This window comes from Brachycentrus maculatus, unplaced genomic scaffold, assembly GCF_059751285.1.
Source record: "Brachycentrus maculatus isolate JH-2025_06_01 unplaced genomic scaffold, ASM5975128v1 h1tg000097l, whole genome shotgun sequence".
Taxonomy (NCBI): Eukaryota; Metazoa; Arthropoda; class Insecta; order Trichoptera; family Brachycentridae; genus Brachycentrus; species Brachycentrus maculatus.
Window position 1 is genome coordinate 674,235 of NW_028280851.1, and position 21,580 is coordinate 695,814.

Here is a 21,580-nt window from a genome sequence, read left to right on the forward strand (position 1 = left end):
TACGCGTCTCCATATAACCTATACAGATAGGTCTAGTAGTTGTAAACTTATGTCAGCTAGATGTGAAACCGTTATGATAGTCTTTTGTCATATGTATGAGGTCCTACAGTTAAATCCATAAAATTCATCAAAGGTTATCTATGAATTTTACCATACACAAATGATAAAAATACATAACCCCACAAAACATGACAACGGCTCTTGGGCAACAGTTGCGAGTTTTATAAGAACATCTACATAATAGCAATTAATGCATTTTAAGATGCATGATTGTCCCGTGTCCCAAACATTCACATCTCCATGTTCCACAACAGTCACTTACCATTTTAATTTGTTAACTCAATCAAACATTTTAAAATATTTTTAAAAAAGACATTTTTTTGTTGTTGATATTTTAAAATAATGGATTTGTCAGTTTATTTTAATAATAATCATTAAAAAAACTTATTGATTTTACTATTATTTTAGAGTTATTTTTTACCATCTTATTTGTGATATTTTGTCAAATAAAACGAGCAAATTAAATATCATACAAATTAATATTTATTAAACTAAAATCACTTCAATTGTTTCATCCATGAATTCCAATTTGAGATATAAATTCATGCGTTATTTTCATCTAATGCATTACAGAAAGGACTTTTCGACACTTGTGGCTAGAAGCCCCTCTTCGCCCTTACCGCATCCCTCGCCGACCACCCCAGTGTCTCCGGAACTACAGGATGTCTCTCCGGATCATGTCAAGTTTGTGCGGGATACTTCCAAGTTCTGGTACAAACCACACATCTCCAGGGATGAAGGTAATTCATTTATTTACTATACTTAGTGATGATTGACAGTGTGTAATATTTTTGATAATTATTTTCATTTAAAGAACTTATTGTTTACTATACTAAACACCGATTTTAGGCACTGAACTGAACCGATTTATCAGTTTACTTTGAAACACACACATGTGAAACTTTAGAAGATAAAAAAATATATGTGAATGCATCAACATGTTTGTTATTGTGATTTCTTATCATAGACAAATTTTTATTTTCTATATTTGTATACATACATATAAAGTCATTCAGGTGGCGGAAAATTATTTACCAGGGGATAAGTAAACTATCCAACGTTCTCATTGCATGTTTCTAGGTATGCCATGTGTCGATCGTACTTTTTGCCGACGTTTTTGTCACCATTACAGGGGTCATGTTCAAGTTGCTTTGACATTGAAATTATGTGATATAAAACAATGACTTATAAATGCTGACATATAAAATTTTAATCATTATTCATACCCGTATTTTGCAAATATGCTATCAGCATCTTAAAGGCCCCAAAAATCTATTTATGAAGATTTTTCGGTTGCTACTTCTCAACAACCAAAAATATATGTAAAAATTTCATCTAATTATGATTATTTTTTCTTTTTAGCTATCACATTACTGCAAAGACAAGAAATTGGATCCTTCATTATTCGTGATTCAAACTCTTTCCCAAATGCCTTCGGCCTCGCTTTGAAAGTAACTGCCCCTCCGGGAGGCGCTGCACAGCCATCGGATCTAGTTCGGCACTTCCTCATCGAGCCGACTTCCAAAGGAGTCCGCCTAAAGGGCTGCGCTGACGAGCCAGTCTTCTCATCCCTATCCGCACTGGTCTACCAACATTCGGTGACTCCTCTCGCCCTCCCGGCTAAGCTGAAACTGCCGGGATCTGACCCGGCGCCTCCTGTTCCCGGCGGAGCGGCCCGCGAACTCCTCGCAGCCGGAGCCGCCTGTTCCGTGCTGTACATCGGAGGAACAGGGTGCGAAGCCCTGACCGGGCCGGAAGCCATTTCTAGAACGGTCATGAAATTATTCCCTCAAAGGCCGGAACTCAAACCGGCCGTGGTCCATTTCAAAGTCTCGGCTCAGGGAATAACTCTGACAGATTCAGCGAGAAGATTGTTCTTCAGAAGGCATTATCCGACATCTTCTGTTTCATATTGTGGTCTGGACCCGGGAGACAAGCGATGGAGTCACACCACTGACGCTAATGGGATCCCTAGCTCTAAGTAAGTATAAACATTTAATTAAAGATATAAACTCTGGTCTACGCAACATCTTCCATCAAGTTTTATGTAAAGTCATGTTTGTAAGATGTTCTTTACTTTAGTAAGGAGGTATTCACTATTTTTAAGGGACAAAAAATAATGCAGTGTTTCCTCTTTCCCTTCACTAAGTACATTAAGTTAAATTAAATATTTTAATCATTTAAAACTCATACATGTAGATTGACTTTTTATTATCATCAGCAAACTATAAAAACTGAATAACTGATGAGTCATCCCTGAGAGGTTCTTTTTTTCATAGACCATTCAGAAAACCAAATTAGATTTAAAAACATGAATTTTAAAAATGCTTATACTTTGTTAATGAATTTCGATGGAAAGGAAAGATACGCATTTAATTTTAAATTCCTATTATTTTATCTGTTTTTTTTCCTTTGCAGTAGAATATTCGGCTTTATAGCTCGAAAAGCTGGAAGCACAACTGACAACGAATGCCACATATTTGCCGAGCTGGAGCCTGAGCAGCCCGCCACCGCCATTGTCAACTTCGTGTCCAAGGTTATGCTGGGACAGTCGTCCGCCAACCACATCATCTGACACAAGAAGACGTCATAGCTGGCACTGCCAAAACCACCCAAACACTCGAGAAAAATACCAACCATTAAGCTTAATTAGTCGTTTTAAAATTGCTTTTGTACCATACATATACGAGGGTATCGGGAGAGAATATCGCGATCCTATAACCAACCATAACCTAGTCTTTTTGTAGCCTTTATCCGCACCGAATGGTGCAAAGGGTGTATGCAATTATATGTGATACGTCCTGCGCTTCATATACCAGTCTATGGTGTGCCACATAAATATTAGTGTGAAAAATCCCTAATATTTATTTTGTTCGCCTGGGAATCGAACCTGGGACCTCCCACACAATAACCAAATTCACCAACCACATCACTATGGAGGTGGATAAATAGTCAACCTAGTTTAATCTGGATAACGAAAACCAATCTGTTTTATGGGGATGTGTAAGTAAATTCACGTCACATATGGATTCTGTTGAGATTGTATCTTTACAAGTGACATTTGCCTTTATCTTAGTGATCTTGTACACACATATTTTATTACAATAATATTTTCAAGTTAGCCTAAGTGGGTCGTGTTTAAAAATAGAAATCGTGTTTTGGTATTACGAGATTGAACATAGAAAGAAGAATATTATTTATGTATGAAGTTTAATCATCATAAAACAGTTGGATCAAAATATTTATTTTATATTGTGATGCTTTCTTAATATTATTAGCTTTTGTATTTTACGATAAGGTTAGGTTATGATTGGTTAGAAGATTACTATGTTATCTTCTGATGCCTTTAAACGATTGTTAAATTCTTGAAAGCTGATTCCCTCTTGTGCACTTATTTACTGTAATCGCAGCAGACATTTCACACATTGATTCTTCTCGTTGTTTGTACAATATTGGTGCTAGTGATAAAACAATGGTGCGTGGTTCAGGACAGCGCCCTTAATGTACTACTTCATTTACAATTCGTTTTATTAATTTATGTGTTGTGTAATAGAATTTATAAATGTTGAAATGTTTTAAGCATAACAATACATGTTTTAATATTATATTTTCAACTAATTCTGCAAGTGAAAACTCAATGTGAACATAGCGCTTTGGAAAAAGGTAAATCATATTGTTTTGGTACTTTTAGTAAAGTTGAGAGAAACTTTACTAGTATTTTTATATTAAAACCAAACAACATTTTGAGTTTTCACTGTGCATAATTTTTGTTTAAATTAAGTGTAATACATATATAATGAATATCATTAATTTTTACCACAATACAATGTGTATTTTTTTTCTTTTCTTTATTCTTGTTTCTAAAAAAAGTAGTATGAAAATATCTTTGCCGCTTTTTCATTAAGGAGGTCTAAAGATTACAAGATGTGAAATTTTATTAAGTGCGGAGAAAGATTATTTTTCATAAAAAATTAGATATTTTCTCTTGATGAGTGTAGTGTGAATAAAGTAAAATATTCTTTAAAAATAATAAAAAAAAAATTTCAAAATAACATCAGCTCATGTATTGTGGTTCAAATTGATTTTTTTCTATTTCATAAAAATTACATTAGATGTTTACTTGAATGTATGAAATAACTAGTCTTGTAAAAAAGAAAATAACAATTTTTATGTGTATCTATATAAATTATTTGTATTGAATGAACACTAGTCTCCTCTTTAGAGTATGAAATGAGTGGTGTTTCTGTGTGCAGTCATATTGTCATAAATTCAATTGGAAACTAACTTTTGTGCCTAGATGAATTAACTTATGTGTAAATTGTCTTAAGTCAATTAAATTGTATTTCTGTGCATAGGATTCGAGGAAAATTATATACTTCTGATACCGGTTAACAAACAGTATTTGTATGAGTAAACAATTGTGTAAGATATATTGAAATGATAAATTTTACACTTTCTAATCTTGATTTTTATTGAGATGAAGTAATCATGTTTTGTAAATATTCCATTTGACAGAACGATCCATATTTCACATGGAAATCACCGTTCTGTCCATCTATTGAAAATTTAAAAGAAGTTTATCTTAATTATGAATCACACAAATGCAAGGTAATCACTTTTTGGTGCGTTATAATAATAGTAAAAATATAAACAATATGCTGGCGATCCCTATGACTTTGTGCGTGGTAATTAAATGTTCTAGCAACTTTATTTGGTTGCTCTAGCAACTTCATTTGGTTGTTCTAGCAACTTCATTTAAACATTCATCGGATAGTACCGCAAAATAACATAAATAGACCATAGATACCTCATACACACACGAGCCAACTTTTGCATTAAAAGAACACATTTTCACACAATAATTGATGGCACATTGGTATCATTAAATTTGCCAATTTAAAATGTAGTTTTAAGAAGAAAAAAATGTTTGAAAAATGTAATCTAAAATATTGGAGAAATGAAACTAGAGATAAGAAAATGAATGTGGAGTATACCTTCGTACTTTAATGTGTACTATTTTGGTTTGCCTAAATAAAAGTGCCCTTAATATTAACTCACACAACTAGGCCTAACCAGCACATCTTTTGTAATAATTAGTGCTTAACAAAATAAATGTTTAAGATGTATGTATTCTACTTACCATATACATTTATTGTTAGTGTATTTATTGATTCGCAATAAATTCTACAGTATATTATTTAACAAATATTAAACCACCCATGTTTTATTTCAAATACCTTTCCCTTACACAATGAATGGCCGGCCTGGAACAAGTCTACGGTGCATTGAAAGCAAGATTTTAAAAAAATTTTGCACTTAAATAGAGATACGCGTGGTTATAATGCTTAAGTATTTTTAGTTTAGTACATAATATAATACTTTAGTAACCACAAAAAATATGTTAAAATTATTCCTATAATACCCGGGTTGACAATACATTTCTTTCTATTATATTATCATTACAAATACAACAATCATGCATTAATGTTCCCCACCACATTATACAATACTTTGTAGTCAGACACTTTATAACCAACACTGGCTTCTTTTCGACCATACCAAGAATACTGATACAATTCACCATATAAAAATATAGCTTGATTGATGAGTCTCTACAGCTATTCAACCTTTCATAGCCGCAAATAAATTATGCCGCAGTGCTCATCAGGTCAAAAGAAAATTGTAAAAATAAAAGTTTTCCAAAAAGTGTTTTTTATTACATTTATTAAATTATAATTTACTTACCAAATATGTATTATATCCCGCATCGATCGTTAGAGTTTCATTCTTGAGGTGAAACCAGTTTTAAATTTTCATTGTCAGACAGGGGAGTCACACACGCATCTTTTTTTTATAAATTTAATATTATAACTAAATAAGAAATAACTCTAAACAATTTTTATAGGATATCGTAATAATAATGGAAAATTATACAAAAAACACATAAAAATTGAGAAAGATAGAACACAGTGGGGATCAAAATAGCCAATCAAAATATGGAATATTTGTATTAAAAAATGGTAGACCTATAATATGACATCTGTATACTGTCAGCTGAAACAGTTTTCTAAATTTACCAATAAATCACTTAAAAGTATTTGGGAACTTTATAAAATACTTTGGAGAACTTCAACAGATGTCAATGTATGTATCATTTTCCCCAGATTGTCAATATGAGTAAATAAAAAGCCACCAAAAGTGATTCCGAGATATCTCCTCTATGGCAATACGGACACTCCGCCATTTACCGAAATATCTGGTCTCTGGCAACCACCTGGTTATAAAACAAAATTACCTAATTACCTAATTAAATTACCTAATAAAACTTGCCATTGGTATCTTGTTTCTCTGAACTATATTTTATCTTACACCCTAGTTGTATTGATATAACTTTTTTTTTATATTTATTTATTTATTAGAAAACCAACAGAATATTTACAAAAAAACGTAACGTAATAAAATTTAAAAAATGAAATTCCATTAACAGGTTTTCACTTAAGTACCCTAGAACGGGGCTACTTGAACTTTGATGTGCTACTTGAGCCCAGTACAAAAAAAAATTAAACCTGTCTTTTGGTCTACAATAATGAACGTATCGTGACAATAAGTGTCACCTGTCAGGGAAACAATGAATCATTTCGATACGTTCATTATTGCAGACCAAATACAGATCTAAATATTTTTTTTGGACTGGGGTCAAGTAACACACCAAGCACGTCAAGTAGCCCCCTTCTACGGTAATCTAAAAATAAAAAATAAACTGTCATATACATCAAAGTATAACCATATAAAAAATGTACATTAAATGTTTTTATCAAATAATAGAAATTTTCTTTATCAAATAGACATCAACAATATTTCTTTTAAATGTATTAAAAGAAACATTATTGATGTCTATTTCATTAAGTATTACATTGTACATATCGCATATCTTATATAAATAATAATAAATAAAACCCTTATCTGCACCCCAATGGTGCATAGGGCACTGCGTCATATAAACGCAGTGTTATCTTGATCGTTTACGCATGAAGGAAAGGTGATCAGCCCTCCGCTTCAGGTACCAGTCCAGGGTAATATTGAATAAATATAACAGTGAAAAAATCACTTATATTTATTTTACCCCCCTTGACATATATAGTCATATTTATATGTCCGCCTCCATAGTGTAGTAGTTAGCGCACTAGACTACCATGCTGGAGGTTCCTGGGTTTATTCCCAAGAGGGTCGAAATAAATAATAGTGATTTTTCAGTCCACTATTTATTTAATATCACCCTGGACTGGTACCTGAAGCACAACGCTGACCACCTTTCCTATGTGTATTTAACAATCAACATAACACTGCTACTATACACTTCAGTGCCCTATGCATCATTGGGTGCAGATAAGGGATTAGATTTATTAATATATCATTTTAAGGGAAATAGGTAATGACAATAAAATTTCCACTGTATGTAATTAATGATATTGTAGATATCACTTTAATTTTTATTTCCATTATTTTGTGTACATGTTATCACATTATATCTAATATCTTATATATATATTTTTAATAACTGTATTTGATTTTTTTAAATATCTCGCTTTTACAAGATATTGAATATTTGTTTAAATATTATTATATTAAAAGTTCCAGCCATTGAACTTATAATAAAATAATTATTTGTGAAAACCTACCAAAACAAAATGTTTGTGGAATATTATATAATTAGAACAAAACAAGAAAATAGTGAGAATAATAAAGCAATATTCACAAGCGAGAAACGTTAATAAATATATTCTCATGACAAAAATGTGCAGGTTTACATTGTTTAGAGTTTAGATTATATAAACTTATTTTAAGGTTATATATTTTATATTTTTTTCCAAAACATAGCCATAGTCCATCAAGGTCCTTAAAAAATCACAGTAGAATCGTTAGTCTGTATCACCTCGTCCAAACCTCAGGTGGCCATAGTCGTCAAATTGGTCTTCTCTTTTTCCAAATCTCAAATGTCCATAGTCATCCATTTGCTTCTTGCTGAGTTCTATAATGTCATCATCTTCAATAACGAATCGTTCCGGAGGTCCTGGAGATAGTCTCGCTCTGTACCGTACCCTTGGAGCCAATACCAACCCACCTCCCCGAGTTTCTATATTACTCGTCATCCCATTTCCTCCATTTCCAGATGGTTGAGTATCCCTGGCTTGCACTTCAGCAGAAAAATACAAAACTAATAGTATAAACATATTCAAATACCCTTGACTATTCATTTTATTTGATTGTTAAAAATGTTTGCCCGGGTAAGTAAGAACTTTTTATGTAATCAAGATTTTTTTAAGTAATGTTTTTTACAGCAACACTTGACAACTGTCGATTTATTTCACTTTGAAATGTTTTGACTTATGCTGTCTCGATTTTAAATTTCGCGACTGATAGTATTGTTACGGCTCAAACAATTGACGTTTCAAACTGGTTGACGCTAGAGAGTTGCTCTTCCGAGTGAGTTCCTTCTTGAAGATCCCCCTTTTATATGTAGACGCCTAAGGGAATACTAAATCCCTTAGGACTTAATATTCTAGATGAGTATTTTTGCTCCCAAATGAGACATGACAGATTTCAAATTATAACCGTCATCATTAATGCACGAGGAATAATGGTTCCTCTTTTGAGAAAAATATTTTCGTAACGGCGTTTACAGTCAGATTATTTATAAAACTAATTTTACACAAAGAAAATAAAAGCAAACGTTCATAAACATTTTACATAAAGATAATAATTTAATCACTAAGTAGGAACCTACGCTCCGTTCGATACGCAAAAGAGTAATTTGAATTCTATTTTCAAAATGTAATTGTAGACAGCTTTTGTTTTCATTATTTTTTCATACTTACCGGATATTTAATCTAGTGATTGTCTTTTTCTGGGTATATTTAAAACTTTTTTGTTGTTACAATTAATACATTTTACCGATTTGTCACTTTACATATCCACATTGCTTTTTATTACAATTTAAACGAGGTATTGGGTTCTTGTTTCAAGGCATATATATGTATAAGTAAAAACAGTACCACAAATTATTTATATAAATAATATTTGGTTCATTTAACTAATCTTTAAAACGTAATGTTTAGTTCCATAATTTTAAATTTGGTATTCGTGAAATCAAAGAACACTTATTATTTATTATCATAAGAAAATTGTGTGAAACGAACAAGAATTTTATTCGAGTGTCATCACAAGTACCTAAGAAAGACGCAAGTAGAAAATATATTTTTGAAATTATTTACAAATTTTCTTACATTATTTTAATCAGAATCTGACGAGAAACTTTTTTTTGTGATATGTTGTATTTTTACTGAAGAACTTTTACAGATTATTTATTATTAAATAAAAACTATTACATACATACATAATTACAGTTTGAGATGCAACGGAAATAATTCACACGAGTTTTTTAAAAAAGTCCGTTTCATCGAGAAAATTAAATTACGGACGGGGAGGAGCAAAGTTGGAGTTTCTGGAATAATGATTATGGAGTGGGTAGAATCTTATTTTTCAGTGCTTTCTGTATTAAATAGTCTATTCCGAGTTACGTAACGTCGCATTAGCTGGTATGGGTAAACCGAACTTCTAATTGCTGTAAATACCTACCTTGATATGTGCTACCGAACATGTGCGTGCCTTTAACGCTCTAAGAGTAAAAAATATAATTTATGACCATAAATACACGTACTTTTACAACATACTATATAGTGTAAAAAAATGGAGGTGTTTTTTTGTTTGATATTGCGCATCCGTATTGTTTGATATAGGCAAAGTTGGTCATACTGATGTGGTTAACGCGTGACGTGTTTATTTTACGACTTAACTACTTGGATATAGCTAGAATCACGGTTCCAGGTCCCTTAGATTCATCCACTAATTTTCGAAACATCGGCTCTGTTGTCAAATTGATCTGGCCAAGCGAATACACCAATGCTCTAAATTAGTTTGTCTCAAAGATTCAATTCAATATCGAAAAAATACTTTTCGTTCATTGTATAATGAATAAAATTCCGGTATTCTAGCAATGAATGATATTGTTTAAATAACAGACCACCTCGCAGCACGGCATTTCAGGTATTCATTATTTAGGGGGCATTGTATTGTGTTATTTTTACATTCTCGATATTCTTCTTTGATTATATATTTATGAGTTCTCTCAAATTGTTTTCATTTCAAAGAATGATATTAATGCAAATATCTTTTTCGTTTACATTATTACAAATGTAAAAATGAAAATTCATTAATACATTTTTCCTGTAGTTATTAATAAACAAAGATGTATATTTCTTTTATTTAAACAAATATTTTCCCTTATCATACAATATTCCAAAAAAATGTAATATGCTAGTAAAAATTTAAAAAAATTGAAATTAAATATGTTGGGAAATAGGTCAAGAATTACGGTTTTTTTAAAAGAGAAAAATCGTTATGAAACATTGTGAAAGTCATAAAGGGAAAGATTTTTGCCGACTTTGTAATGCAGACGTATGTTTCTAAACTTCTTCATCTAAATATGTTGAGATAACATTGTGAGAAAATGGTATAAATAATAACTTTAATACCATCGGAATTGATGTTTTCAGGAAATCCTAGTAATAAAATTTAATAATAAAGAAACATGCATTCATAAAAGCCTCTGTTAACCACAAATATATAAAAATATTTGCGACGTATGTGATGTATAATTTTTCCCAGATTCGAGTAATGTGGCTGTCAATCATAGGTAAAATGGTGAATGCTATGTATAGCAATATTGTATATTTATTGACACTATATTTGTAATCTTTTGAGATGGACATAATATGTGGTGTATAAAATAATCTCGCTTACCTGTAAACGACAGATCGGAAGACCTGTACCCAAACTCCCGTATTCCCATCACAAAATATTAAAAATATGGTATCAATAAATATTGTACTTTCATTTAAAAATATTGTTTACCATTTAGGTGACGTTTGCAATGTCAAGCCCTATTTGCTTTGAAGACATTACAATGGCTGAACTGGGTGACCCCTCCGTAGAATGTGAAGCGCCACCGTGCCCGCTGGCGGCATCAGCACCCGACTGCACCCTCGCCAGCGTCGGCCACCTGATCACCGCCACCGTGGAGCACAACAGGCAACTGCTCGCAGAGCTGCAGGCAAACAGAGTAAGGAAGGCCTAACTTCATGCCCAATTAGTCCGGATAAGAGGTTCCACTGGGGTCTAGTCTAATCGAGGCCTCTTCTCTTTAAATTTACGTAAAGTTTCTTCACTTGCGACATCTGTATTATATTATACTTATATATTCCACGACTAGATCCTTAGATCCGTTGATCTTAATGACAGTGGCGATCGAGTTAACACGGTTGTGCCCTATGCATAATTATGTAGGGATAAGAGTCAGAGTAAGATAAGAGTCCGCCTCCGTAGTGTAATGGTCTGCACGCTCGACTACCCTACTGGTGGTCCCGGGCTCGATTCCCAGGGGGGGTCAAATAAATATAAGTGATTTTTTCACTCTAATATTTATTCAACATTACCCTGGACTGGTACCTGAATCGGTGGACTGAACACCTTTCCTTGACACATGAGTGTTAACGATCAAGATAGCACTGCATTTATATGATGCAGTGCCCTATGCACCATCGGGTACGTATGAGGGTTTGAAGTTTGAAGTGAAGAGTCAGAAGTAGAAATAAATTAAGAAAAATCAGTTGACTACAGTCTCGTTGCTTTTATATTTGAAGTACCTTTTTTTAATACTTCCATACGCGTTTTAAGTTTTGAATGTTTGAGTAAGTTTATAAACAGAGAAAGATTCTGGGACGTATGGTTTCGTCTCTTCAATATTGATTTACGAAATGTTTAGAATTTCGGAAAACTGTGTCAACAAAAGAAATCTTATGTTTGTAAAACAATTAAACAACGGCAAATTTATTAACATTGAGCGCTTTTGCATACTGATGTTCATACCAACAAGAGGTGGAAACTTTACAACATCGAGAAATTTAAAAACAAATCTTGCTTGCCGTAATATTTTGGGAATTGTAAAAATATATTTTTGAAAGCTAGACAGACGGTGGAATTATGGTTTGTTATTCTATTTCATTAATACTATTTTGTTTGGGCGCGCTTTTAAATATTACCTACTGGAGGATTGTAGTAACATATTGTTATGAAAAAGTCATTTCATCTTCTTCTACCATCTCCTATCCGAGGTTCGCTTTTATTATGGCAGTTTCATCTTCTGGCGATCTGCGTAAAACAGTTTTGCCTCACTACACTCATACTAGTATATCAAGTTGGATAACCATTAGACGTCTTCCTACTACCTTCCTGTACCAACTTTTCCATGTTATTGTACATTTTTGACAAGATGCTGCAGCTTCCATATTCACAAAGCACTCATTGTTATTTTAACATACCTACTACTTCAATATTTGTGACTTACCTAGTAAACTTTGAAATTCCTTAGCGATTAAATATGTATACATCTGATTAATTTAGAAAGAAAAAGCCCTCCGCTCTTCAGTCGAGGCCCTGGAGAGCGGGTGGGCGGGGGCCATCCGGCAGTCGGGGCGGCGCGCCACGCTGGCCGAGGAGGGAGCCCGCTGCGCCGCGGCAGCCGCCCGCACACTGGCCACCGAGGGGGAACGCGAGGCCCAGAGAGCAGCCGAGGGGGCACTGCGTCTGCAAGTTGCGGTAATTTCAATACTTGAAATGTGTCCCTCAGGGTTCGTCTCTTGGACCTTCAGTATTATTTTTTTATTAAGGATTTCAAACAACTATTTTAACCAATTTTTCCGTCCTTACTTTTTATACCTCTACAATGCTATATTAAATTACGATTTTAACAAAGAAAAAATACTTTTAAACAGATTTTTTAGCCTTCATTTTATTTTCATGAATTATTCTGATGATTGTTGTATCACCTGGGAGGTTTTTAGGGTTAATTTTTATTTTAAGGAATAACCCGCCAAGCCTGTATTTTTTAGTCATATCTCCAGGTAGAAGATAGAATAGGGAAACGAGATATGATGGATACATAAATTTACATCTTCAATCATAAATAAATCATATTTTCACAATTTTACGATTCGTGGGAATTAAAACCATATCTCAACTTCCTCGTATACATAATTTGGAAATATAATATCACATCAAGGTGTTATAACTCAAAGATCTAAATTTGTGGGTTTGTGTAAATATCTCGTGACTTTGTAGCTGGAAGAGAACCAGTTGCTGAAAACCCGCGTACGTGACCTGATGATGCAGCTGAGTGAAAGCGAGAAGAAAGAGAAACAAGCACAGGCTGACCGAGCCACGCACGATGCTTGGAAGAGGACGATATCAGCCAAGCTAGAGGACTTTAATAAAGCCATGGTGGATACCCTGGAGTTAGTGAAACAGATTATACTATGAACGTATGAAATGCCACTTAAATATGAACATTGCTGACATGGTTGGCTCGTTGCTGACAAGGCAGTCATGCCGACTATTGTAAGCTGTTCCACCGCATTCCCAGATCTGATACAGAAGCATCTAGTCTTCCTGACAGACTTTCTCTTCCAAAGTAATTTTTTAAAACTAAGTTACGAAATTTATTGTATTCCGTTTTTACTGTGAATTAATATTTAAAAGCTTTCAATATCCCTATCTCTACCAATCTAAATAAATATAATTTTGTAATTCACCACCAAATTTTCTAGAAGTACCCCAGTGTAGGTAGTAAAAGGGATTAGTATTTAGTTAGTTCAGTTAGTCAGCTAGATCCGATTCCAACCCGACGTTGGCCGGTACACAGGCGCCTCCACAACCCCGACCAGCACAGTCGTGCCGACTGCATTTCCTGCCGTGAGCACAGATCTGCCAACTCGCATATCCTTACACTGAGCTTTCTAAATGACCAGTGTTGCCTTGTGCAGACGCCAGAAGCGCGCCGAGGCGACAGTGGCGCGGCTCGAGACGGAGCTGGGCGCAGAGCGGCTCGCCAAGGACCAGCGAGTGGAGGAGCGCGCGCGGTGGGATGCGCTGGAGGCAGAACTGCGCGCGCAGCTGGCTGCGGCGGCGCACCAGGCGGCCGACATGTCGGGTGAGTTAACACATCTGTATAGAGCCAATGCTGCGACTAAGGTATTAGTATATTCATATTTCTCTTTTGACAAAATTATTGTATGTTATATAATGTATATGTCATATCGTAGTCATACAGGAGAAAGTGACCAAGTGCATTTTTTTTTACAAAAACGTGATTATTGACTATTTGATATCTTACTAGCGTAATATTGCCCTGAAAAATCCTCAGGAATTATAAACTTGGAAGTATAATATATTAACTTGATTAAAATGACTAGCTGCATTGATGTTTATTTTCTTGCCAAGCAAAAGTGACTTAAATGGCCCTCCTGAACATTTTACGTTTTGTTAGTTGGTCACTTTCTCCCGTACGACTACTATATGACCCATACAGGCCTGCACACTTCGCCTCAAGGTTTGGAATAAAATAAATAATTGTTATTCATGATGTTGTTCACGAAATTAGCAGCAGTCGGTAGCCGCCTATAACCTACTTCGAAAGAGTTGTTTTAAACCTATGTCTGAAAAATAAATTGATAGATTTTCTAAAAAAAAGAGATTAGCCTGATCTTTATCCCCTGTATCACCATCACCCTCATCTAGTCAAAATCATCGTATTCTCTAGTAAATTACCCGTGCTCAGGATACCTGTGCCCAAAAACCCAAAATGAACGCAACCTTATACGTTATGTTTAACGATTTTTTTAAAGACAACTAAACAGCTACCTCTAGAATATTGTTTTTGGCCTATTGACTCACATGTTACGCATCTGTCAAAAATAATATTTTGTTTATATTGTTGGAAATACATTTAAACATTGTTTATTTTTTTATGATAGTATGATTATCTATTTACATACAAGTACTATTTCTCTTACAATATTAGATAAAAACAATGATACAACGGAATATTAATTGGTACGTTCCTTCATGTGTCAAGGTGTAGGTGTAGGTTTTTTGTTATGTTAAAATTAGTCATTGAACAAATTTTTTGAGTCCCCCAATAATTTATCATCTGTTGTTTTTTTAGCTACCATTGGCGTACTTTTAGCAAGAAATAATATTGAGAAGATGAAATAGAAGAAAAAATAATTTGAATTAGGAAGACGCAATAGAAGAAAAATAATTTTTGTCACAGTAGATTTTAAGAAATAGTGGTAATTACTAAGTAATTTTTTTAATTAAAAATGAAAAAACAATTAAGTACCTACATGATGTGTTCATGTTACAAAAGTACTTATTATCAATTTTATTAAAAGCAAATATTGCTATGATGCAATGAAGTAATTAAAAGCTTATTATTTTAAATAATAAGCCGTATTTGTTAGTAATAACTAATATGTAATTCAGTAAAATAATAATTAATTAATATTAATATGATTTAAATACGATTTTTGTAATATATTGTTTAATACTCGGATAACTACCCAACTATGTATTTCTGTAACTATGGATAATATAACTACTTATATGTATTTTTGAAACATTGTATTTTCTGTGTGAAATGTGGTGTTGGAGGCGCATGCTCCGAATTCCATGGACAGCTAGACGCACCAATGAGTCCATTCGCCAGGAACTACGCTTGGATGGCTTGACTGGCCAATATCTGTACCCGACGGATTCTCCAGTTCTTTGGACACGTTGCGCGTGGCAACGAGGATAGCCTGGAACTAGTTGTGATTGGTAGCCTGGAGGGAAAGAGAGGGATAGGGAGATCCCCGCACGATGGACCGATCAAATTAAGGCAGCAGCAGGCACCTCAGTGGTTGGAGCGCTACGTGCAGCGCAGTCAAGGGATAACTGGAGAAGAGTCATTGCTTCTGCAAAGGTCACAACCCTCAGCAATGAGGGATAAGACGGAGAAGAAGCATTTTCTCACTATGTAAATTATGTGTAAAATATGTTCTATCTACTTTTCCTTCATAAAGTTGTTACTAAAAAAATTATAAAACAATTTGAGAATTGAGAAATTTAAAAAATCAGAGTTGTTTATTTTTTTGTAAATACCCGTTCATACAAGGAACCAAAGTTTAGAAAATATTATTTTTGATGCTCGAAAGAGAAAGGAGAAATCCCATATTAAGATTGCAGATTGAAAAAAAAAGATTGCAAAAATAATTCTTAAAAAGCCCAGAACTTATCCATCAAAACTAGTATTCGAAGAACTTAATATACCAACTATTGAAGAAATTTTTAATAAAGCCGCTATCTTACAAACTTTTAAAGAAAAAACAATTGAAGTGCAAAATTCAAGTAACTCTAGATATTCTAATAATTTAATTTTGCACAGATGTAAAACAACAGCAGCGTTAAACCATTATACGTACATAGATAAAAAAAACTTTAATAAACTTCCGGAAAACTTAAAATCTATAAAAAATTATCAAACTTTTAAAACTAAAATTAAAAAATATTTAAGACTCACACCTTCCTAGACTCCATACCAAAGAATGTTTATTTTTAATTTTTAATTTACCTTGTTAGTTTTTAATTTAATTTACTTTGTTTTAATTTACTTAGTTTATAAAAAAAATAAAAATAAATGTGAAACGAACTCCCTCTCTAAACACAAGTATCTACTTTATTAGAGAGGTAGAAACGTTATATATAAGATGTTCTGTATATTTACCTATTTTGTATTTCAAAAATGTATTTTTGTAAAAAAAAAATAAAATAAAATATATAAAAAAAAAGAAGAAAAAAATTTTTGAATTGGCTCGAAATATTTATAAAGATATCATAAAAAAATATATTTATTTACCGACTATAATTTTCATTGTATAATTATTTAAAAAAAATATATTATCTATGTATATTATACCTAACTATAATATATAAGGCACTGTATTTATTCTATTATACAGTCTCGTCATAATCAGTGTTTTTGGTCTCTCGATATTATCAATAAAGACAATATATTTTCGTGTGTTTTTCTTTTCGATTGACTGACGCATAATCATAAAGTGTTTAAATAATCTCTTGATACTACTTTCCATAACTCCATTGCTATATTATCCAATTACAAATAAGATAATATTTTATTTCGCGAGCAATATTCACAAATACGATAGTGAAAGTTTGAAGTTAATAGTCATCAGTTATGTTTCATTTATATTTTACATCAGGACATTTTTTTTTATTTACTGGCAAAGCACCCAATTTTGGGTGATATCTGCAGGACAACATTTAAAAATAATACAAGTGTCGAAAAATGTGACAACCGACTTAAAAAATTTAACCGTGTTCTGCCGCCATAGACAAAGTAATAGAAAAACCAGAGACAAGGATTACCTTCGATCGATATTCACATAATTTTCCGTGAGTGAAAAATCGCATTTAAAAAATTAATTATAAAACAATTTAAACAAAATGATGATAAAATTAAATTAAAGAATAAAATAAAAGTTCATGAAAAGTAGAAATAAGTAGGCAATAATTCTAGGTGGCCAAGTGACGTCTTCAATCGAGTTTATATCGAGAACTGTAACCATCCTGATGTGACTCGAATGGTCTCATTAAGCTGATCTGGAAACCGATCTCCTGCATACCTACTGGAAGTCAAACGTACTAACCACGACACTATGGTTTTAGGCAAACTTTAGAACTGACTAAATGTTGGAGCCATAGTTATTTTTTTAAACAGAATGAACCATAATATTTACGTTAATAATAAAGTTTTCATAATATACATACGCGCAGTCGTGTTTTTTGTTTTGATAAATCAATCGAACAATATTTTTCTATAAATACATTCTTTGAATAATATTTTGGTTTACGCTCGACTAAAAAAAAGATGTGCACAAAAAATATTGATTTTCCTACATAGGGTTAAGTGACATTTATTGGACCATCAAACAAATTCGTTCAGACAATAATGATTTCCAACGAAACTGTGTTCAATATCAATTTATTTATTTTTTGGTGTATGAATTTATATTCAGTTAACATCAAACTATTATTACATATTTGGATCACTTTGCTTACATTAAAAAAAAACGAAAAAAATGTTATTAAAATATGATTATATATTAAAATTCATAACATTTTGGGTATATCCAAATTCATGTTCACTAATCTGGGTTTCTCCACTTAACCAGGAGTTATTTTTAATAAATATAACTCCTAAGCTAAAAACCTAGATTTGTGAACAAGTATTTGGATACAAAAAGTTGTGAATAAAATAACCGATCAAATTATAAGCTTTATAAAATTTTCTAATCATGTTTTCAGGCGTTTCCTAGTATGTGAAATAGTTCGGTAAGAGCGCTTGTGCACTATACGAAATTTTACCGTCCGGCAGTCCGGTTTTTTTTTTTAAATAAAAGAGACTACGAAAAATTAGCGTGACCGAATTTACGCGCACCGTGATCACGCACCGATCAAGTGATGAAAGGAAGACAAAAGCACAAGCCAATCCAAGCCAATTATCCGTTTTATTATGCTAACTGAAGTGCCGGACGGTAAATTCCGTGTAGTGCACAAACGTCCTAAGAATATTAATGCATACATTAAAAAAACAATAAGGGTTTCTGCTAAAATCAAAAACTTACAACACATGAAATGGCGTCAATTATATGATATATAAGGCAATAATAATAAACTAACTAGGCGTGAATCGTCGTTTCAATAATACTCGTAATATAATTTCAGTCACAATAAGTGGGTGTTGGATATAAGAATTCTGTACATTTTTAGCACCTTTTCAGGCCACCCGGCCTTGCAAGGAGACGTGAGTCGTTCGTGAATAACCGGATCTCAATGATCCGTTCATACACATTAATCAAATGACCGGATCCCAATTTAAAGTGATCCTCGTTTTCTCAGATTCATCTATTCACTGATTTACCAATGATATATTTACGAAATTAAATTTACTAGTTGATAATTGTCAATCCGTCATTTTAATTAAAAATTCTTCATACTCTTATTATTAGTCACATGCCCCTCTGTATGAAAAAATTGAATAAAAAAATATAGTTTCAAAGTCTAATTGAAAAATGGGTGAAAAAGGAATTGACTGGCTATATACTTAAGGCCTAGGATTCGTTAAGTCGCAACTCAATTTTCTCTAAATCCAGGTAACATTTTACGTAATAGATTTTTTTTTATTAAAACACTGTTTTTGCATAAAAAAGTTTTTCTTCGAAATAGTTATATAGTTTTGAAAAGAAAAGATTTATTGAAGGGTAAGGAGTTTATTTTTTTTCTATATAAGTATGTTCTAAAAAATATATTTAACAAACATTATTTTGAAAAATCAGGCGTTAACAGATATTGTGACCTTTCCGGTAGTCTCCGGTAAAATGAATTCTGTGTTAGCGAATATCCCTTTAAGTTTTTTTTAAACAAAAAAATGAGAATATTGTGTCACTTGTCGGCATATCTTCAAAAAATCTCTTTCGTTTCCAAACATTTTCAAGTGTATACACATCCTTTGAAACAGTGTAAAGCAGCTTGCTTGTCTTTCATTAATTTAAATTGTTTGGTTAGGTACTGGTAATAAAGTTTTAAATATTCACATATTTTGTTACAGAGTAAGTACCTAATGTGTACAGACAAAAAATGACGCATATTTAACATTTGAAAAAACTTAAAAAATAGCGCGAGATTATCCCTCGTTTTTAAAACTGGGCGCAAGCGCAAAAAATTGTATTTTACGAGGGAGCACAAAAATTGAACGTATATTTAAAAAGTTGTTTTTTGACATTTAAAATTATTTTACCGTAACATATACAAAAAGAAAAAGAAAATATATAAAAACGAAATTCACTTTTTAGTACTGTGCGCAAGCACAGCAGTAACAAATAAGCATAAGCATGACAATTTGAGAGATATTATTAATTCCGTGTTGTGATTGTGTTTTAGTCGAACTATTATAAATAGTACAATACAATAAAACATACAGTATTCCCGAATACTCGTCATCCGCGATTAAACAAAGAGGAAACTATCGCTGAAAAACTGCACCACTGATAAAATTATGCTAATCACGTGTGAAGGTTTGACAGTTAGGCGTTTTGAAAGCGAAATTATGAAAACATGGCGTTGACTTAGTGACGTACAAGATGGCACTTCCAATGCGTCCATCAGATCTAGGTTTACATTAAACTAGAGTTTAAGAAGATCGTGTTTGAAGCCACAATTCGAAGATTATAGTTAATTTGGTGTAGGTAAGGTACCTACGTTTGTTCGTTGGTGAACAGCTTATAGTCATGAGTACGTATTCTCAAACCCTTCCGTTAATGTTAAAATATATTTTGATTCTGAACTTCTAAAATAAATAATAACAATATGGCGCCGTTTACGGGTCAGGGTAAAAGAGATGAGTCACACACACAAACATAGCTCTCAAGTGTGGTACAATCCTGCATTGGTGAACAAAGATTTTGACACACTCAAAATATTAAAAATAAATTACATTTATTTTTCACGGCTTGTTAATGTCAATGTTTTTATTCGATTTCGATTGCCTCGTTTAAAACTTGTTTTAGGTAAAAAAAATATCATTTTAAACTTATCAATAACAATTTATGAATGATTTATATTACATTATACCAACAAAATTTATAAAATAAAAAGAAAAGAAAAGGAACCGACTATATAGGCAGTACAGTATAATGAGAAGTTTTGCAACGGCTGTTAACCCATAAAAAAACATTACAAAACTAAATAATCTTTAATATGTTCAGTTGACAATGGAAATTATACGAGTAGATATGTACCTTCAACCAGATGGAATTTCTACCTCAATGTTTCGATTTCGGTTCACAGTACAATTAAACTAAGTCAACAGAAATGTAAGAATGGGCAAGAACTTACGTCGATATAGTATAGTTAACATGTTAGCGTTGATCCTGGGTTAAAAATACAAGGGAGCATAGAAAAAACGTGTTATTTGAGTATTTTAAGTGTTAACGCTGTTGAAAATATGCTAAAAGTGTGTTACAATAATAATAATGTACTAAAAATGCCGCCTATACAATGCCTGCATTTCTCCCATTCTCTTATACGGCTGTGAAACATGGCACCTTACAAGGGGCCAGAGCAGCCGTGTACTGCGCTTTGAGAATAGGTGTGTGCGAGGGATTTTAGGCGTGTGGTGGTTTGACTTTGCGAGGAATGAAGAGATAAGGCGTAGGACGCAGCAAATCTTGGTCACAACTGTCGTCAAGAAAAGGGGATTCAGTTGGCTTTGCCATGTACTCCCGAGGGCCTTAATCAAGCTTGCTTCTTTTAAAATGCATCAGGTTCGCGCCACCCAGGACGACCACTGCTGACAATTGTCGTCAGTTCTCGTCTAAACTTCAGGACGCGGATCCGACTTGGGAGGATGCAAGGGAGCTAAATGCTGACAGAAAAGCCTGGGGACAGTTTGTGGACTCCAAATGCTTCACAAAGGGAGCGGATAAAAGAAGAAGAATAAATATTATGG

At 33.0% G+C, this 21,580-nt stretch overlaps 2 protein-coding genes across 14 annotated transcripts in view; both read left to right on the forward strand.

Annotated features, from left to right (window-relative positions):
- by (focal adhesion protein tensin) overlaps nt 1-2,791 on the forward strand; it is a 352,917-nt gene extending 350,126 nt beyond the window's left edge. For all 12 annotated transcript variants that reach the window (XM_088258488.1, XM_088258483.1, XM_088258484.1 and 9 more), the window contains 3 exons: nt 634-800; nt 1,423-2,041; nt 2,479-2,791. In XM_088258488.1, the coding sequence (XP_088114614.1) occupies nt 634-800; nt 1,423-2,041; nt 2,479-2,635 (943 nt within the window). In that variant the 3' untranslated portion in view covers nt 2,636-2,791. The remainder of the gene's footprint in view (nt 1-633; nt 801-1,422; nt 2,042-2,478) is intronic.
- An 8,259-nt stretch (nt 2,792-11,050) lies between these two features.
- LOC148310380 (uncharacterized) lies at nt 11,051-17,029 on the forward strand. 2 transcript variants are annotated; one of them, XM_088258512.1, is made up of 5 exons: nt 11,051-11,239; nt 12,580-12,774; nt 13,297-13,469; nt 13,983-14,164; nt 15,179-17,029. In XM_088258512.1, exons 1-5 carry the CDS (start codon nt 11,051-11,053, stop codon nt 15,226-15,228), a joined length of 789 nt encoding a protein of 262 aa, XP_088114638.1. In that variant the 3' UTR covers nt 15,229-17,029. The 2 variants fall into 2 exon arrangements, with proteins under 2 accessions (XP_088114638.1, XP_088114639.1); XM_088258513.1 differs by having other exon boundaries at nt 13,998-14,164.
- Nucleotides 17,030-21,580: the final 4,551 nt, after the last annotated feature.